The 16,683-nt window shown below is 58.9% G+C and overlaps 1 protein-coding gene across 1 annotated transcript; it reads right to left on the bottom strand.

Moving 5' to 3' along the window:
• Positions 1-225: 225 nt before the first annotated feature.
• On the bottom strand, positions 226-16,286 carry APC2 (APC regulator of WNT signaling pathway 2). Its single transcript, XM_052642710.1, has 14 exons — positions 16,146-16,286; positions 15,916-16,006; positions 15,642-15,822; positions 14,727-14,835; positions 14,487-14,600; positions 13,816-13,893; positions 13,564-13,662; positions 12,684-13,074; positions 11,803-11,898; positions 8,921-9,060; positions 8,500-8,577; positions 8,243-8,359; positions 7,722-7,936; positions 226-5,348 (listed from the first exon to the last, which is right to left on the bottom strand). The coding sequence occupies exons 1-14, from the start codon at positions 16,284-16,286 to the stop codon at positions 440-442; spliced, it is 6,759 nt and encodes a 2,252-aa protein (XP_052498670.1). The 3' UTR covers positions 226-439.
• Between the last annotated feature and the right edge of the window lie 397 nt (positions 16,287-16,683).

Raw genomic sequence — 16,683 nt, 5'->3', positions numbered from 1 at the left:
TCCTGCTGCCGCTACCCTCCCAGCCCCGTCCCCACTTCGACGGGCACTGTCATTCCCGCCCCTACCACCATGCGTTCCCCAGAGGGGAGGGGAGCAAGTGTGGTGCTAATGCCGGGCCCGGCAGGGCCAGGAACCCAGAAGGGCACCGCTGAGGACGGCCCCAGCCAGGAGGATGGTCTCCCCGTGGGCGCCGGGGCCTCGTGGGCGCCCCCTTGCGGTGGGTGACACGCGCTCCAGCCCGCAGCTCACTTTCCTCCCGAAGCCTCCTCGGCTCAAGAGCAAGCGTCTACACGTGAGTGCGAGGCCCGTGTGGGCAGGGGTGAGGCTTGGAGGGCGGGGCCCTGGGTGGGGGGGTGGCAGGCGGGTCCTGGGACCACCCTCGGGGCAGCCAGACGGCCCTGGGCCAGGAGAAGATGCTCTGGAAGTCCAGTCCTGGCCACTATTCCAGGAGGCTGGTGGGGACGGGAGTGGGGGCCTTCTCCACGGCGGAGTCAGCGGTGGCCGCCACCATGGGGCTGGGCACGTAGTTGAAAGGGGGGACGCGGGCGGAGCGGCTGGGGGAGCCGTGCCGGCTGGCGGGGACGAAGGGGGTGGGGGCGGGCGCCTTAGCGGGCGGCCCATCCACGTCGCTGCCAAGAAGGGAGGTGGGGCCGCTGGCCGTGGCCTGGGGGGGCGCCCTGCTTTCCATGCTCGGGGACGTGCTGGAGTTGATCTTCGCAGCCGCGAAGTCCTCAGTCTGGACCACGGCATCGCTGGTCTTGCGCTGCGGCGGGCCGGCTGGGCCGTTCTCGGGAGGGGAGCCCAGCAGCGGTAGGGCGCGGGCAGGCAGCGTGCTCCGCAGAATGTGCGGGACGTCCTCGTCCCGGATGCGGCGCCACGTGGTGCCCGGCGCGGCCACCCTAGGCAGCGGCCCGGCCTCCCCTGCGCTGCTGCGGCGTGTGGCGTCCGCCGCAGGTTCGGGGCTGGTGGCATCCGGTCTGCGGGCCACGCTGATGTGGGGCAGGGAGGCGTAGCGCTTGACCGTTTCGGGCTCGGCGGCCGGCGTGCGGACGGGCAGGCGGGACGGGCTCTCGGAGCTAGTGCGCCGAGGCTGCCGCTCGCTGGGGCGGGGCCGGGCCGCGTGGGCCCGCTGAGGGGCCGGGGCCTGCCGGGAGCCTGCCCGCAGCTCATCACAGCGCGAGGAGCAGAGGAAGACAGCGGGTAGTGTGGGCCGGCCGCGGCAGGGCGAGGCAGCCTGGGTGGTCGGGTTGGTGGCTTCGGGTGCGGACAGTTCAGAGCGTCGGCGGCGCAGCAGGCCCGGCGACTCCTTGATAAAGGTCAGCTGCCGCCGGAAACCCGAGCGGTCGGAGGATTCGCTGCCGCTGGAGCGGGCGGAGGCCACGCGCACCAGGCCAAGGCGGCCCCCTCGGGCTGCAGGGCCGCCTTCTGTGCCCACCCGGCCCCTGGGGCCTGGCTCCGGAGCTGCCCTAGCCAAGGGCGGCAGCCCCCGCCTGGCGGGCCTCTGCATGAAGGGGATCCTCACGGGTGACTTCTGCGTCTTATGCTGCTTGGCCAGCAGGGCCCTTGCTGGAGTCTTGGGCACTGGGGAGGCCTTGGGGCCAGGCAGGGGCCCTGCAGGCTGGGCAGCAGGGGGTGACCTCCTGGGCAGAGGCTGGGAGGCCGGTGAGGTCTGAGAGGAACTTGACGACGGGGTCTTCGCAAGGCGGGCTGGTGGTGTGGCACTTCTCTGCGGGGGGCTGAGCGTTGACAGCTCTGAGATCTTGCCAGGCCGGTGCAGGCTCCTAGACCGCTGCTGCCCTAGGCTGGGGGCTTTAGTGGGGGCTGCCGGCTGCACGGGGCTGGGCGCTCCCATCTTTCTTGCCACAATGCGGGAACCAGGGGCACCTCTGGGCTGTGCCCGGGTGGTGGGGCTGGGCATGTAGATCACTGTATGTCCCCGGAGCACTGCTGGCACCCCATTTGGGGCCTTCTGAGTGCCACGTGGCTTCTCTGGCCCACTGCTGCGCTGGGTGAGGGCCCCTTCTGGTTTCTCTGGCCGCAGGGCACCACTCGCCTGGCGCTCTGCCCTTGGCCGACACCCCTTCCTATGCAGGGTGGGCTGCAGGGTGGAACCCACAGACTGCCCTGTTGCAAAGGACAGAACGGAATCAGACTCTGAGGAGGCCTCGCGGGCGGCCGCCGCTGCGGCCTGGTGCAACCATGTGGCAACAGAATTGGCGCCCTCCTGGATGGCACGCCACTCGATGCTGTCCAGGTCTGAGGCATGGTCTGAGCTGGCTGCCTCCTCAGCGCGCTCCCGGGGCCCCTCTGCTGCACGCTCCTTTGGCTGGGCCTCTCGGGGTGGGCGGCGCCTTGGGCCGGACACCTGGGGCTGGCGCCTGGGCAAGGCTGAGCCGATGCAGCGCCGGAGCAGCTCTGCCTCGGCCCGCGGGCTGAGGGAGCCATCCTTCCTGCCCCCGGGGACCAGGTCCTTGGTGAGCCCTGGCTTGTGGACCCGGGCCCGACTGGCCACGTACTCGGAGGGCTCAGGTTCGCTGAGGGAGCTGGCGGAGGAGCTCAGGGAGTAGCACGGCGGTGTCTCATCTGCAATGAGGCTGGGCTGGGCCCGGGTGGGTGGTGCTGCCTTGGGTGCAGCCTTGGGCACAGCCTGCACCTCCTTCCTGGCACCAGCCGGGCGCTCCCTCTTTACCGCCCGGGGGATCGCGGATGCCCGCCGTGGGGGTGCTGCTGCCACCGCCGTGGCCGGCTCCTCATCCGAGTCATTGCCATAGAAACAGTACACAGCCTCCTCGGTGGGCGTTGTGAGGCACAGAGACTGCAGAGCCCCGTCCCCATGCTCCCGGCCTGGGCGGGAGCTGTCAGTATCCCTGCAGGCACTCGGGGGCCGGCGGAGGGGCAGATCTAGCCCTGCCCGGCTCCTGCCAGCCCCCTGGGGCTGCTCTGTGCTCCGGCCCATGCCCCCCACCCTGTGCCACTGCCCAGCAGACTGCCTAGTGGAGACGGCATGACCTGCGGGTTTCTGCCCATCCAAACGCCTACCATCCTTGGGGGGTCCCTGCAGGGTCTCGTCACTGAGGGAAGCGGTGCTGGAGAAGTTGACTGGAGTGCCCTCGGCCGAGTCAGTGCAGGAGTCATCCTCACGGGCCGGGGCAGGCACCAGCATGTAGACCGGCACGGGCAGCGCACGGCGGCCAGGCACCAGTGCTGAGGCCACCTTGCGGAGCCGGGCAGGCACGGCCCCACCCAGGCACTCGCGCAGCAGCTCCAGCTCCTGATCGGTGGATGCCGGCCCTTCCAGACAGCCATTGGCCTCGTCCCGTCGGCGGTGCCCCGGGCCTCCACCTCCCCCACTGCCGCGCTCTGGGCAGGCAGGGGGCAGTAACCGCAGCTCCACGTCCTTCTGCACGTAGAGCTCGTGCAGGGCCAATGCGCTGAGGCTGGAGGCACATGAAAAGTTCTCGTCGGGCTTCTCCACAGTGAAACGCACGCTGCCTGCATCCAGCTCAGAGGGCAGCCGGCAGCGCTCCCGGCAGTCGGCGATGTCCAGGAAGCGCTTCACATAACTCTCCCACTGAAGGCTGAACTGGGTGGCCTCCCGCTCGCCCGGTGGTGCTGGAGCCAGTGGCGGTGTCTTGCTGCGGCTCGGCGGCATGGTTTGCCCGGGGCTATCAGGCAGCTCACTGGGGCTGACTGTGCCACTGCCCAGCCCACTGCACGGGTCACTGGGGATGGAGCTGGCAATGGATGGACTCTCGAAGCTGCCCAGTGAACTGACTGAGCTGCAGCGGCTCAGCACCAGCGGTGTCTCCTGCACACAGTTCTCAGAGGAGCTGGACGGCGTGGCATCCTCCACCCCCAGGCCCCGACCCCTCTGGGGCGCTGGGATGGCCATGGGCAGGGAGGCGGTCCCTGGGCCCCGCCAGGCCCCATCCAGCTCTGCCTCACCAGGGCCAGACTCCTCCAGCCCCTCCAGAGATGAGTCGCTCTCGTCTAGGTCCCCAGCCTCACTGGGCCCTGGGCGGCCAGCTGAGGACAGCGAGGACAGCGAGCTGCAGCGGGACAGGCAGAGGGGTGCCTTCTCGACCATTAGCTTCTCAGGCACATTGCTCAGGCCCTCTGTGGACAGCCAGGCCTGTTTTCGGGCCCCAGGGGCCAGGGACCCCACACCCACCCTGGTGGTGCCCTCCAGCAGCGGCACGTGCTGGTAGGTGGGCGACAACTTGATGGTACGCACATGGGCATCTGTGGCCTTGGCATCCCGGGCCTCAGGCTCAGCCTGGCCGCTGGGCAGGCTGAGGTCAAGCCGGCTGGGCCGCACCTGACCACGTGGGGGCCCCTCTCGGTGCTCGGCCAGAGCAGCCAGTGAGCAGGGCCGTGAGTGTTCTCGAGGACAGTGCCCATCACTGGTGCTACCACTGTTGAGACTGTCATTGGAAAGGCTGGCATGGGCTGCCTTGAGCCGCAGCAGTGGGTGAGCCCGGCTGCTGCCCACTTCCCGCCGCCCCCCCTCAGGTCCCCTGCAAGGTGAGCAGGATTGGGCACGGCCTTCTCGCGGAGCCTCCTGGCCAGGGTCCCCGGAGCTGAGGCTGAAGCTGTCGTCAGATGAAGTGTGCAGGGCCGAGATGTCCTCTACCAGCCTGTCGATGCGAGCCACTGCTAGCGCCAGCTTGGCCTTGGCCCTAGCTGCCACGGCTGCCTCCCCACCGGCCTCCTTCTCCACCTCCAGGCCTCCTCGGCGGGTGGGCGGGGCTCGGGCCAGCGCCTGGCCTTGCAGGAAGGGGCTGCCCAGGAAGAGGGAGAGCACTGCAGGGCTGGCGGGCTCTGCGGCAGTGGCAGCAGCAGCCAGGGAGGGCGCATCGTCGTCGTCAAAACAGCCCGAGTCGGAGGCGTAGTCCTGGGCCAGGCCGTCCAGGTGGCGCAGGGGCGGGAGGGGCTTCTTGGAGGCGGCCTCGGCCTCCGGCAGGCCCTGCTTCTCCAGGTGGTCAAGCGCCTGCGCCAGGTGCCGTGTGTCCAGCTCGGCCTCCAGTGCGCGCTGTTTGCGCACATACAGGCTGGGCGCGCAGGAGCCCGGGGAGACCGCGGTGGCCGCCGGCTGGTACTTGGCAGGCCGGTGAGCCAGCAGGTTGCGCAGCGCGGCGGCGCTGCCCATGGCGATCATCTTGTGCTTGGAGTGTACCAGGTTCCTCAGCATGCCCACGGCGCCCAGGTCCCACAGCAGCTCCTGGTCGCGGGGGCTGCGGGCCGACAGGTTCCAGAGCGTGCCGCACGCATTGCTCACTATGGTCAGGCTGTGCGACGTCAGATGCTGCAGCAGCGTCTGCAGGCAATTGTGGTCTCGCAGCACCTGCCTGCGGGAGGCGGGGCGCAGCGCGTCAGGCCCCGCCCAACCTGGACACCGCCCACCACCCTCCGCGGCCGGATGGGGCAAATCCAAACAGAAGATGCCCAGGTAACTTTGAATTTCAAAAACAAGGCCAAATTCTTAGTGTAAGTGTATCCCAAACAGTGGATGGGATATACTTGTGCCAAAGCTTTTATTAATATCAAACTATTAAACAGTACTATTAATTCTTTAATAATACTTGTTTAAAATGAAATTTAGTTAACTCATTTTATTTATTAAAATTTTTATTCTATAATGGAGTATAGTAGACTTACAATTTTGTTATTTTTAGACGTACAGCAAAGTGGCTCTGTTATACCTTTATACATTCTTTCTCAGATTCTTTTCGCATCTACTAGGTTGAGTGGAATTCGCTGTGCTATACAGTAGGTCCTTGTTATTTTACATATAGCAGTGTGTAGTATATCTCACGGAGAAGGCAATGGCACCCCACTCCAGTACTCTTGCCTGGAAAATCCCATGGTTGGAGGAGCCTGGTAGGCTGCAGTCCATGGGATCTCAGAGAGTTGGACACGACTGAGCGACTTCACTTTCGCTTTTCACTTTCATGCATTGGAGAAGGAAATGGCAACCCACTCCAGTGTTCTTGCCTGGAGAATCCCGGGGACAGGGGAGCCTGGTGGGCTGCTGTCTATGGGGTCGCACAGAGTCGGACAGGACTGAAGTGACTTAGCAGCGGTATATCTCATTATATACCTATACTAGAGATTTCTGTTTGTTTCTATTTATTATTAGCATTAGTAGTAGATAAAATGTTTTATTTTGCTTGATAAAGACTTTTTTTTTTCCTGTCCACTCCATGACTTGTGAGATCTTATTTTCCCCACCAGGGATGAATGAACCTGGGCCCTCGGTAATGAAAGCACCAAGTCCTAACCACTGCACGCCAGGGAATTCTCTACTGGGGTAAGATCGTTAGCACGAGTATATCCCATCTAATTGGAGACATGAATGGCAACCCACTCCAATATTATATCCCATCTAATTGGAGACATGAATGGCAACCCACTCCAATATTCTTGCTTGCAAAACTCCATGGCCAGAGGAGCCTGGAGGTCTATACTCCATGGGATTGCAAAGAGTCAGACACAGCTGAGTGACTAACACATTTACTTATCCCGTGTAATATTTGGGATATACTGAAAATAGCATTGGGGGCTTCCCAGGTGGTGCTAGTGGTAAAGAATCCACCTGCCAATATGGGAGAGGTGGATTCAACCTCTGGATTGGGACCCTGGACAAAGAAATGGCAATGCACTCCTGTATTCTTGCCTGAGAAATCCCATGGACAGAGGAGCCCATGGACTGTAGCCCACCAGGCTCCTCTGTCCATGGGGTCCCAGGGTCAGACACAACTAAGTGACTAAGCACACACACACAAAGATAGTATTAAAGGTAAACAGAAATCTAAGTATTGTTTCTTAGTGTTTTAACTGATAAAATCTTTAGCACAGGTATATCCTATACAATATTTGTGATATACTGAGATGTATACTTTTTTAAAGTTATGTACTTTCATACATCTCATCAGAAGCATTACTTTTTAGTAATATTAATAAGTGATATTAATAAAGAACAAGTTTTTATTAGTTATTTAGAAAATGATGCATTTTTATTTTAATAAATTCATTTAAAATTCAGTATAAGTATGCAATATGTTACATAGTAGGAAATATGTTAAGAATAGGTATTGTTTTACTTAATGAATATTTTAATAAAGAACAAGTATTATTAATGTTATTTAGAAAATTATGTATATTTTTACTGAGTTAATTTAAAATTTAGTACAACTATATCACATGCAGAGTTTGGGATATACTTTTAAAAGTTATGTCTGTTCACATATTGAAGTATTGTTTATTGTTAATGTTACCTGGTAAGTTACTTATTACATAGTCAATAACATTTTAATAAATAACAAATATTATTAATATTACTTAAATATTATGTTTATTTCTACAAAGCTAGTTTAAAATGTAGTACAAGTATATCCCATGCAGTATTGGGGATGTATTTATACTAAAAATAGCACCTAGGGGGTCATCTAGATGACTCATTGGCAGGAGAAAGCAAGGCTCCCCCGGGAGTTTACTGCAGAGGGGGAGCTGCCAGCCCCACCCCAGTGCCCCCACTCCTTCCCCCCACTTCTTTACCCCCAGCCCTGCTCCAGTGCCCCTTACACCTCCTTCTTCCACCCCCCCCAGCACCCCCCTCCTTCCCCTGGCCACTTCTTTCCCCAAGCCCCGCCCAAGTGCCCACCATACCTCCTTCCTCTGACCCCAGCATTCCCCACCCCCTTCCCCCGCCCCCAGCTGACCTGTAGTCCTCTCTGGTGGCGATGAGGCTGGACACATTGCGTAGGATGCCGCCACCGCTCTCAATGATGGCTAGCGAGTTGCTCTGGCACTTGTAAGTCAGTGTGCTCACCAGGAAGCCGAGGGCACCATCCACCTGGCAGATGGCCGCCTTGTTCTCTGTGCTGTGCGCCGAGAGGTTCCACAGGGCGCTAAGCACGCTCTTCAGGGTGGACTCCTGGGTGCGGGTCAAGAGCGGCAGGGGGTCAACAGTGTGGGGGCACGACACATCCCACTCACCAGGCCCTCTCCCCGGAGGCACTCACATAAGGTACTCAGATGCATTGTCAAATTTAACAAGTAATGGAATCAGCTATGACAGGTTCTCTGAGCGGCAATATTGGAAGCCCCAGGTGTGGGCCCATTGCCAAGCAGTGGGTTGTCTGACTTGGTTTCCCCCTAGGTGGAGAACTCACCACCTGAAGCCAGGGCCTCCTGACCGCCCTGGCTGCCCCGCCCCTCAGCCACCCCACCCAATGCCCACCTTGGTGGCTCGAAGGACGCACTGCATCAGGGCAGTCATGCTGCCCACCTCCCTCAGCACCTTCTTGCTGTTGATGTCGGCCCTCCAGGACAGGTTGCGCAGGATGCTAGACACGACCTGGGGGCAGGGCAGGGCAGGCAGGGTAGGCCTGGGCCAGGCTCCCACCCTTAAGGCCTGTAGCAGCTGACACATGGCAAAGCCCAGGGGATGCCTTCCACCTCCCCCTGCCCCCCAGTGTTCCCACAGCTTCCTGATACCTGGTGCAGCTCCTCACTCTCAGATGCCAGCTGGGCCACAATGGCCTCCATGCAGCCCCGGCGGGCGCACAGTGCAGCCTGTGGGGGGCACAGGGAAGTCATGCCATGTTGGGGGGACAGGTGGGGCGAGTGTTAAGCAAGCACTTGCAATGTGCTGGAGCTTGAACCCCACCCCCATCTTCACCACGATGGAGGGAGGGGAGCAGTCACTTCACTGCTCAGATAAGCCTGAGGCTCAGGCAGGTACAAACACTGGCCTCCCCCCCAGCCCTCCATCCACAGCCCAGAGGCCCCCCAGTCCACAGGGCAGAGTGGCCAAGAGGACGCTGGTTGAGGGAGAAGCTGGGCCTCAGTCTCCCCGCCTGTCCCACAGCTCAGCGCTGCTCCGGGCCGGGTGAGGCCGACCCGCCCACCCAGGCACCTTGTTGGCGACGTCCCCGAAGGTAAGGTTGGTGAGGGTCATGCCGGCGTATCGGCGCAGGGCCAGGTTGAGAGGGTCCCGGGTCATCTTGTGCATCTCATGGTCAACCTGCAGTAACTCCGCCACTGCCTGCAGCCCACCTGTAGGGGGACCCAGGAGCGCAAGGGTGGTCAGGTGCCCCCAGCCATCCCGCCTCACAGGTCACTCTACTATACACCCTCCCTTCTGTCCCACCCCCAATCTGCTCTCCTCAAGCCTACATTTGAAGCCTGACTCTGAGGACACCTCCTCCAGATAGCTGGCTGGCAGGCTGGCCCTTCCCCCCGGTGCCCTGTGCCTCCACGCCTGCCTCCTTTCCACCCTCAGTTTCCAGTCACACTTGGTCCAACTGCAGAGCCTTTGCATGCGCTATTCCCTCTGCCCAGGTGCTCTTACCCACTGTCCACCCAGTTTCCTGGGTCCCCTTCTGTTCAAGAGTCACTTCCTCAGGGAAGCCCCCCAAATTCCCAAACAAGAAGCCTCAAAACTATTAGACGGCGAACCACTGAGGGCAGGGCAGGAGGCTGTGCCCCGCCACGTCCCCAGGGCGGACCAGATGGCGTATGCTCAGGAGCCATCGCTGATGGCCCCCACACACAATCCTCTGTTCACTAGGACACGGGGTTCTCACAAATGTGGAGGGTGATGGTCAAAAGGTGCAGGAATCCAGACACACACGGCCCTTCCCCTCACTCAGCAACGGGATCCTTCTCAGGGCTGTGAAGCGCTTTTGCTCATGAGCACACCAATGGGAGCCACCGTGGGGAGGGGCTTGGCAACACAAACCCACAAGCTTCCAAAGCGACCCTTTGTATGTGTGTGCACAGCAGAATGAGTCACGACACCCAGAAGATGGACAAAACCCAAGTGCCCATCACCAGATGATGGATAAACACAATATGGTCCCTCCACACCCGGAAGCATCACTCAGCCCTGAAAAGGAGAGAATCCCTGACACTCGCTACCATGTGGATGGTCCTTGAGAACATGATGCTAAGTGAGAGAAGCAGACACAGGAGGACACACAGGGTGTGACTCCACTGATAGTGCTGGGGGAGAGGGAGTGAGTGGTTAATGGGGACAGAGTTTCAGTTTGAGAAAATATGATTTAAAATGGTTAGAATGGTGGGAGGTAGGAGGGAGGTTCAAGAGGGAGGGGACATACATATATACACACACACACACACACCTATGACTGATTCATACATGGCGGTATATGGCAGAAACCGACAATATTGTAAAACAATTATCCTTCAATTAAAAATAATTGTTTTAAATGGTTAAAACAGTACATTTTATGTTACATATGCTGCTGCTAAGTCGCTTCAGTCGTGTCCGACTCTGTGCGACCCCAGAGATGGCAGCCCACCAGGCTCCTCCATCCCTGGGGTTCTCCAGGCAAGAACACTGGAGTGGGTTGCCATTTCCTTCTCCAATGCATGAAAGTGAAACGTGAATGTGAAGTCACTCAGTCATATCTGACTCCTAGTGACCCCATGGACTGCAACCTACCAGGCTCCTCCGTCCATGGGATTTGCCAGACAAGAGTACCAGAGTGGGTTGCCATTGCATAATTCAAAGTTGAAGGGGTTATCCAAAGCCTTTTTGCTTCTTAAAAATCCACTCCCAGGAACTCATATATATATATGAGTGGAATATTACTCATATTACTCAGTGGAATATTACTGAGCCACAAAAAACTCATATATATATATGAGTGGAATATTACTCATATTACTCAGTGGAATATTACTGAGCCACAAAAAAGAACAAAATATTGCCATTCGCAGCAACATGGATGCAACTAGAGATTTTCTGTGAAAGACAACAAAAGCCATATGATGTTACCTAATGTGGAATCTAAAATATGCCACAAATGAACCTATCTACCAAACAGACTCACAGACACAGAGAACAGACTTGTGGCTGCTGACAGGGAAGGAGGCTGGGGTTAGCAGACGTACGCTATTATGTGCAGGACGGATGCACAACAAGGTCCTACTCTGTGGCACAGAGAACTATATTCAATATCCTGTGATAAGCCATAATGGAAAAGAATAAAAAAAGAATACATATAACTGAATCAATTTATACCTGAAACCAACACATTATAAATCAACTCTACTCCAATAACAAATATTTACCATACTATAAATTAAAATGGAGAAATCTTATAACCCCAGAACGTACAGCCCAGGGGTCCTCAGAGTAACAGTGCCTGTTAAATTGCACTGAACACACCATACCCATGAGAGGGGCAAAGGCAAATCATATCTTAACTTCATCAACACAAGTGGCCTTTCAGGGCTCCTGGAGGGGACTTGGTAACTCCCAGGGGTCTGTGGAATAGCCAAGAGAGGAAAGCCTCAAGAGCTGTGCCCTCTTGTAAAGTGGCCAGTGCTCCAGATGCCCCCTGCCCTGCCCCAGAAAGGCTGCGCCCGGCTGCTCCCCCGCCCCTCACCCCACGATGTTGGACCCTGTGAGACCTTAGGGAACTTCTGAGTGCTCCAACCACCTGCCAGGTGAGAAGTATGTGCCTTATTTTGTATTAATTAGAGTAAAACAAAGCAGATGGATGTAATTTGCCCCCTTGGTATTTCTGTTTCCAACATTTCAACTGACCTTCGTTAGGAAAAAGATGTAATATTCCCAAACCGAAAATTTCACAGGGTCGCCCTGCCCTGACCACTGGTAGGTTCAATTCACCTCAGCTCCTGACTTTCCCTGCCCTGCCCCCATTGTCTGAGTCCCAGGACCACTAGGGCCCACAGCCTGCCCTGCACTGGAGGAGGCCTGGAGACCTTGGACCAGATCGGGGGCGGGGGTGGATGAGGGACACTCACCCAGCTCATTCATAGCGCGGCGGTATTCCTCGTCAAAGGACAGCTTCATCACGGCGCAGGTGGCCTGACAGATCTGTGGCTCGATGGGCACCGGTGCTGTGGGCACAAGGACCATGGTCAGAGCCCTCTCACTCCCGGAGATGTGACCTGGTGGGTCCCCACCCCTCCCTGTGGTCTGCACTCTGCAGGCCTGCCAAAACCCCAGAGTTTTTCAAAGTGCTGTGCGCTGGGCTTGTGGGAGTCACTCCCGGAGCAGAGGGGCCTCCTTTACAGAACCTCTAAAGTGTACAAGGAGGGACCTGCCTCACTCAGCCTGGTGCTCAGCATCGGATATTAACTTTGCAATCAGCCACAAAAGCTGCTGCTGCTGCTGCGAAGTCGCTTCAGTCGTGTCCGACTGTGCGACCCCTTAGACGGCAGCCCACCTGGCTCCCCAATCCCTGGGATTCTCTAGGCAAGAATACTGGAGTGGGTTGCCATTTCCTTCTCCAATGCATGAAAGTGAACAGTGAAAGTGAAGTCGCTCAGTCGTGTCCAACTCTTCGCGACCCCATGGACTGCAGCCTACCAGGCTCTTCCGTCCATGGGATTTTCCAGGCAAGAGTACTGGAGTGGGGTGCCATTGCCTTCTCCAGCCACAAAAGCTAGGAATCTCAAACTCTGCACTCACGTTTAGAGGGTTGCCTGCAATCCATGGTTTCTTGAACATCTACCCCGCAGCCTGGGTTGTTCCTGGTTGTCCCTTCGGCAGTCTATCTTCACAGGTTCCCATGAAACCTCAGCCAACGCCAGGCACAAAGCAGGTGCCCAGGAGAAGCCAGAGGCCCCTGACACCCGAGAGTGCTGCCCTGCCCCTCAGGGAGCCCAGGATGCACACTCACCAGCACCGGTGCCGCCGCCCTCAGGCCCGCCATCCCGGGCCTGCAGCCAGTCCCAGCAGGTCTCGCAGTAGGCACGGATCTGCTCCAGCACGTGTAACACCCGCATCTCCTTGCGTGCCAGCCCCTGGTCGGGCTGAGAGAAGACAATATTGTGCAGCGCGGCGTTGGCGCGCATGCGTGCGTCCTTGGCTCCTGGAGCCCCGGGGGTCCCGTTGTGACCCCCAACCCCGGCCTCAGTGCCGTGCAGGATCTGCAGCAGCAGTGGCAGACAGCCTGAGCGGCGCATGGCCACGCAGCTTTCGGGTGAGCTGGACATGGCGAGCAGCGTCCGTGCCGTGTCCTCCTGGTCCCGCGTTGCCAGCATGGACAGGAGCCAGAAGACCACCTCCACCTGCGAGGGGCAGGAGATGTCAGGGTGGGGAGCCTGCACTCCCCAGCCAGGGACAGTCCCCCAGCCTCTGGTGACTCCCCCTAAACAAGGGAGTCCCATCATGTTAGCCCTCGCTTACCTTAAGACCCTCACCCTGCATCCTCCCAGAAAACAGCACACACATACACCCTACTGCAGAGACGCCCCCAGTCCGTGAGGGCCAAAGGCCCACCCCACCGGTATCACCGGTACTCCTAAGTCTAGCACGCCCTCCAAATGTACAGGACAGGTAGCCACACCCACGCCAGGCTCCAGACCACAACCCAGCCTCACCAAGCACTCCAACTCAGGGCGACCCTCCCACACCTGGATAAGCTTTATAGCGGCCTGGGGAGGAAGGGCCTTCAAATGCAGTAGGGGTGCAGGACCCACTTCACTATGTATCCCAACCAAGCCACCGCTATCCCTCCACCCTGCCTGTGAGCATCCTCCGACCTGGACTCCCCTCACCTTACTGTTGCCTGGCTGAGGGGCACCATCCTCAGGGTGCGTGGGGACCTCATTCTCGGCGTCCTCGTCCATGGGCATCGACTTCACTGCCAGCAAGGCCTGTGGGAGAGCGCCCGGCCTGTGGTTTCGCCCAGAGGCACCATACAAAGCTCTCAGGCTGCCATGACAACGTAGTGGGGGCAGGGCCCTGGGGGTCCCCTTACTGCCTTGCCTGTCATCACCCACTAGGGCCCTAGCTCCGCCCCCTGGTACCTGGGGCTCGGTCTGCTGCACCCGGTCCTGGGCGGACAGCAGTTCCTTGTCGATCTGCTCCAGGCGGGAAGCACGGATCTGAGTGGGAGAAAATGCACGCTGTGGAAATCCTGACCCGTCCCGACTCCGCCCACGTCCCAATATGGCCCCGCCCTCAGCTCAAATCGGCCCCACCCACTGTCAAAGCCCCACCCTGGGCTCTGACCCTGGGCTTCTTCCTTGATGTGGCCCTCCCACTCTAAACACCACCCAGTTACTTGACTCCACTCACTTCCTGGCCCCACCCAAGGTCCAACTCTTAACCCCGGACTCTGGACCCGCCCAAAACATAGACCCCTGGCTGCCCTCCAGACACACTCAACTTTCTGACTTGGTCCCGCCATTTGACTGGCAACGCCCAAGTCTTGTTCAGACTCGGTTCCTCGCACTGTCGGCCCCATCCCCATCGCCCGGGGACTCTGCCGTCTGTGTTGGGTCCGGCCTAACCCCCTCTGGCTCTGTTCACAACCCGCTCTAGCTGTGGCTCTGCCACCTGCGACAGGCCCCACCCACAGGAGCCTCTGCTCTCTGATTCGCCCGCAGGTATATAGCCCCGCCCACTAACCCAGACTCCTCCCACAAGTTCTGCGCTCTGATTCGCCCACTGGTGCAGTGCCCCGCCCGCGCCGTACCTGCGCCCGCTGCACCATCTCGTCCGAGGTGCCGAAGCGCTCCTCCATCAGCGAGCGGATGTGCTGGGCCTCGAATTCCAGCTGTTGCCGGATCAGATCCATCTGCATTGAGAACTGCTGGGAGGAGCGGACGGGCCCCGGTGAGGGGGCTCCCGGGAGGGGGAGGGGCCTCCACCTCTGCTCTACGCCTCCCGCCATAGGCGGGGCCCTGTCGATCCCGGGGCAGCCCAGGGAGCTCACCGTCTCCACGTGCGGGAGTTCATCCAAGCGCTTAGATAGCCCCTGCAACTGCGAGTAATACCAGAGCTTCTCCTTTTCCTCCTTCTCAATCTCATTCAACAGGAAACACCTGGGGGAGGGCAGGTCGGTGGGCGGGGGCTCTCAGCGCGGGAGCCGAGGCATATGTGCTGTTTACCCTAATTTTAATGATCACTTCTTGGGTGTCATGTTTAAAAGTCAGTGTGGCAAAAATCTCAGCGCCCATAGCACTCCCGGGACTGGGGTGGGGATGGGGTGCAGATATTAATTGAAAGTAAAAAGGGCAACTCGTTTGTAAACTGTGATCCTCGGAGAAAGGCTCTGAGGAGGTTAACACCTCTCCAATACTGGATAATCGCCTTCTAGCCTACACAGGGTAAACTTGAGGTTCAGACTTCTTCATGCCTTGTGCAGACACACTGTTATTCCCATTCTACAGGGCAGAAGTCTGAGGCTAGCAGGGATTAGGGTTCCTGCTTGAGGTCAGACAGCAAAGCATAGAGTTAACTCCAGCCTGCTCCAGAGCTGTTCTACCTGACCCTACACGACCCAGCTGAGCTAGGCACCCAGATCCTGCCTCCTTCTGGCCTCAGGCCCAGGTTTCTTGGGCAGCAGCCCTTTCTCCATAAAGATTGCCTTGAGTCCCCCTGGCTCCAGGCCTGACTCTGAGCCCTGGCACTGGACACAGCCCTGTCCCTGGCAATGCCTGTGTGTCTGGGACCCCTGGGGACATCTCCCAGGATTCTTCCCCTCAGCAGGAACACCCCCCTCCTCTTTGTCCTCTGGTTGAGGTCAGTTGGGCCAGGGAAGAGGGCTGAGGTACCAGACCCCTGGGGGCAGTGGGTGGGGTGGGGGCAGGATGGCTCACAAAGTGGGTGGAGATCCCCCCCATCTCACCGTTCCCTGTCCAGTTCCTCCAAGAGCCGAATGGTAGCCCGGCTCAGCTCCCCAAAGTTCTCCTTGGAGGGCCCAGAGCTGTGCACCGGGCTTCCCTCAGGGGTCCGGGTAGTGGGTTCGGGGGCCAGAGCTGGGGGCTGGAACTTGAGGTTATACAGGCTGGTGATGTCCATCTGCAGGGCTGGGTGGGCATGGAGAGAGAGGTGAAGATAAGCACCTCTCTCTGCCTCCTCTCCCCGCAGTATGCAGAGGAAGTCCCAGGTCAGTGCCTCACCTTTCAGCTGTTCCAGCACCTCAGTCTGCCCGGAGGACACCAACACACGAGCCTCCTGCTCCAGCTTGCCCTGTAAGTGCTGCAGGACCGCCTGAAAATGGAGGCAGGAAAGACAGCGGTCGGTGAGGCCTGGGACCTCGGGCCTGGCCATCTGTTAGATGCCCTCGTCCTGCCCACCCATCCTGTTTTTGTCCCTGTGCCACAGTCTGTGTCCTAGCCTCGCCTCGCACCTTCATTCCCGACGTCTCTGTCTCCAGCTTGGACAGATGGCTTGAATTATCCCGAAGCTCCTGCCGCAGGTGACTGTTCTCGGCCTTCAAGGCCTCCACCTGCCGCACCAGCTGCTCATAGGCTGCCACGGAGCTCGTCATCTTTAGCGCCTGCAGTACCTGGGGCCACAGGAGAGAGGGATCATCCAAGGGTCTGGGGAGGGGGCAGCCTCTGACCTAGGTTCTGGCTGGGTCTCAGGCAGGGTGGCTGGATGTTGCAGGCAAGATGGTGCTGGCCCAGGGAGTCTGGGGGACAGACCACCTGGCAGGTGGAGTGACAGACACAGGCAGGCAGGGACAACAGGAGACAGAGAGACAGAGCCATTGGACAGGTTTTCAGACAGACAGCCAAAGTGACCAATACACAAGACACACAGACAGACGCTGGCCCTCACTGTGGGGGCCTCTGGACACACAAATGGACCGCCAGCTAGACAGACAGATGCCCTGACAATTTAATTATTATAATAAGTTTTTGGCCATATCATGACACGTGGGA

Source organism: Budorcas taxicolor, chromosome 7 (genome assembly GCF_023091745.1).
Source record: "Budorcas taxicolor isolate Tak-1 chromosome 7, Takin1.1, whole genome shotgun sequence".
NCBI classification, from domain to species: Eukaryota; Metazoa; Chordata; class Mammalia; order Artiodactyla; family Bovidae; genus Budorcas; species Budorcas taxicolor.
Note: the sequence above shows the minus strand (reverse complement) of the source record. Positions and strands in the feature narration are given on the sequence as shown.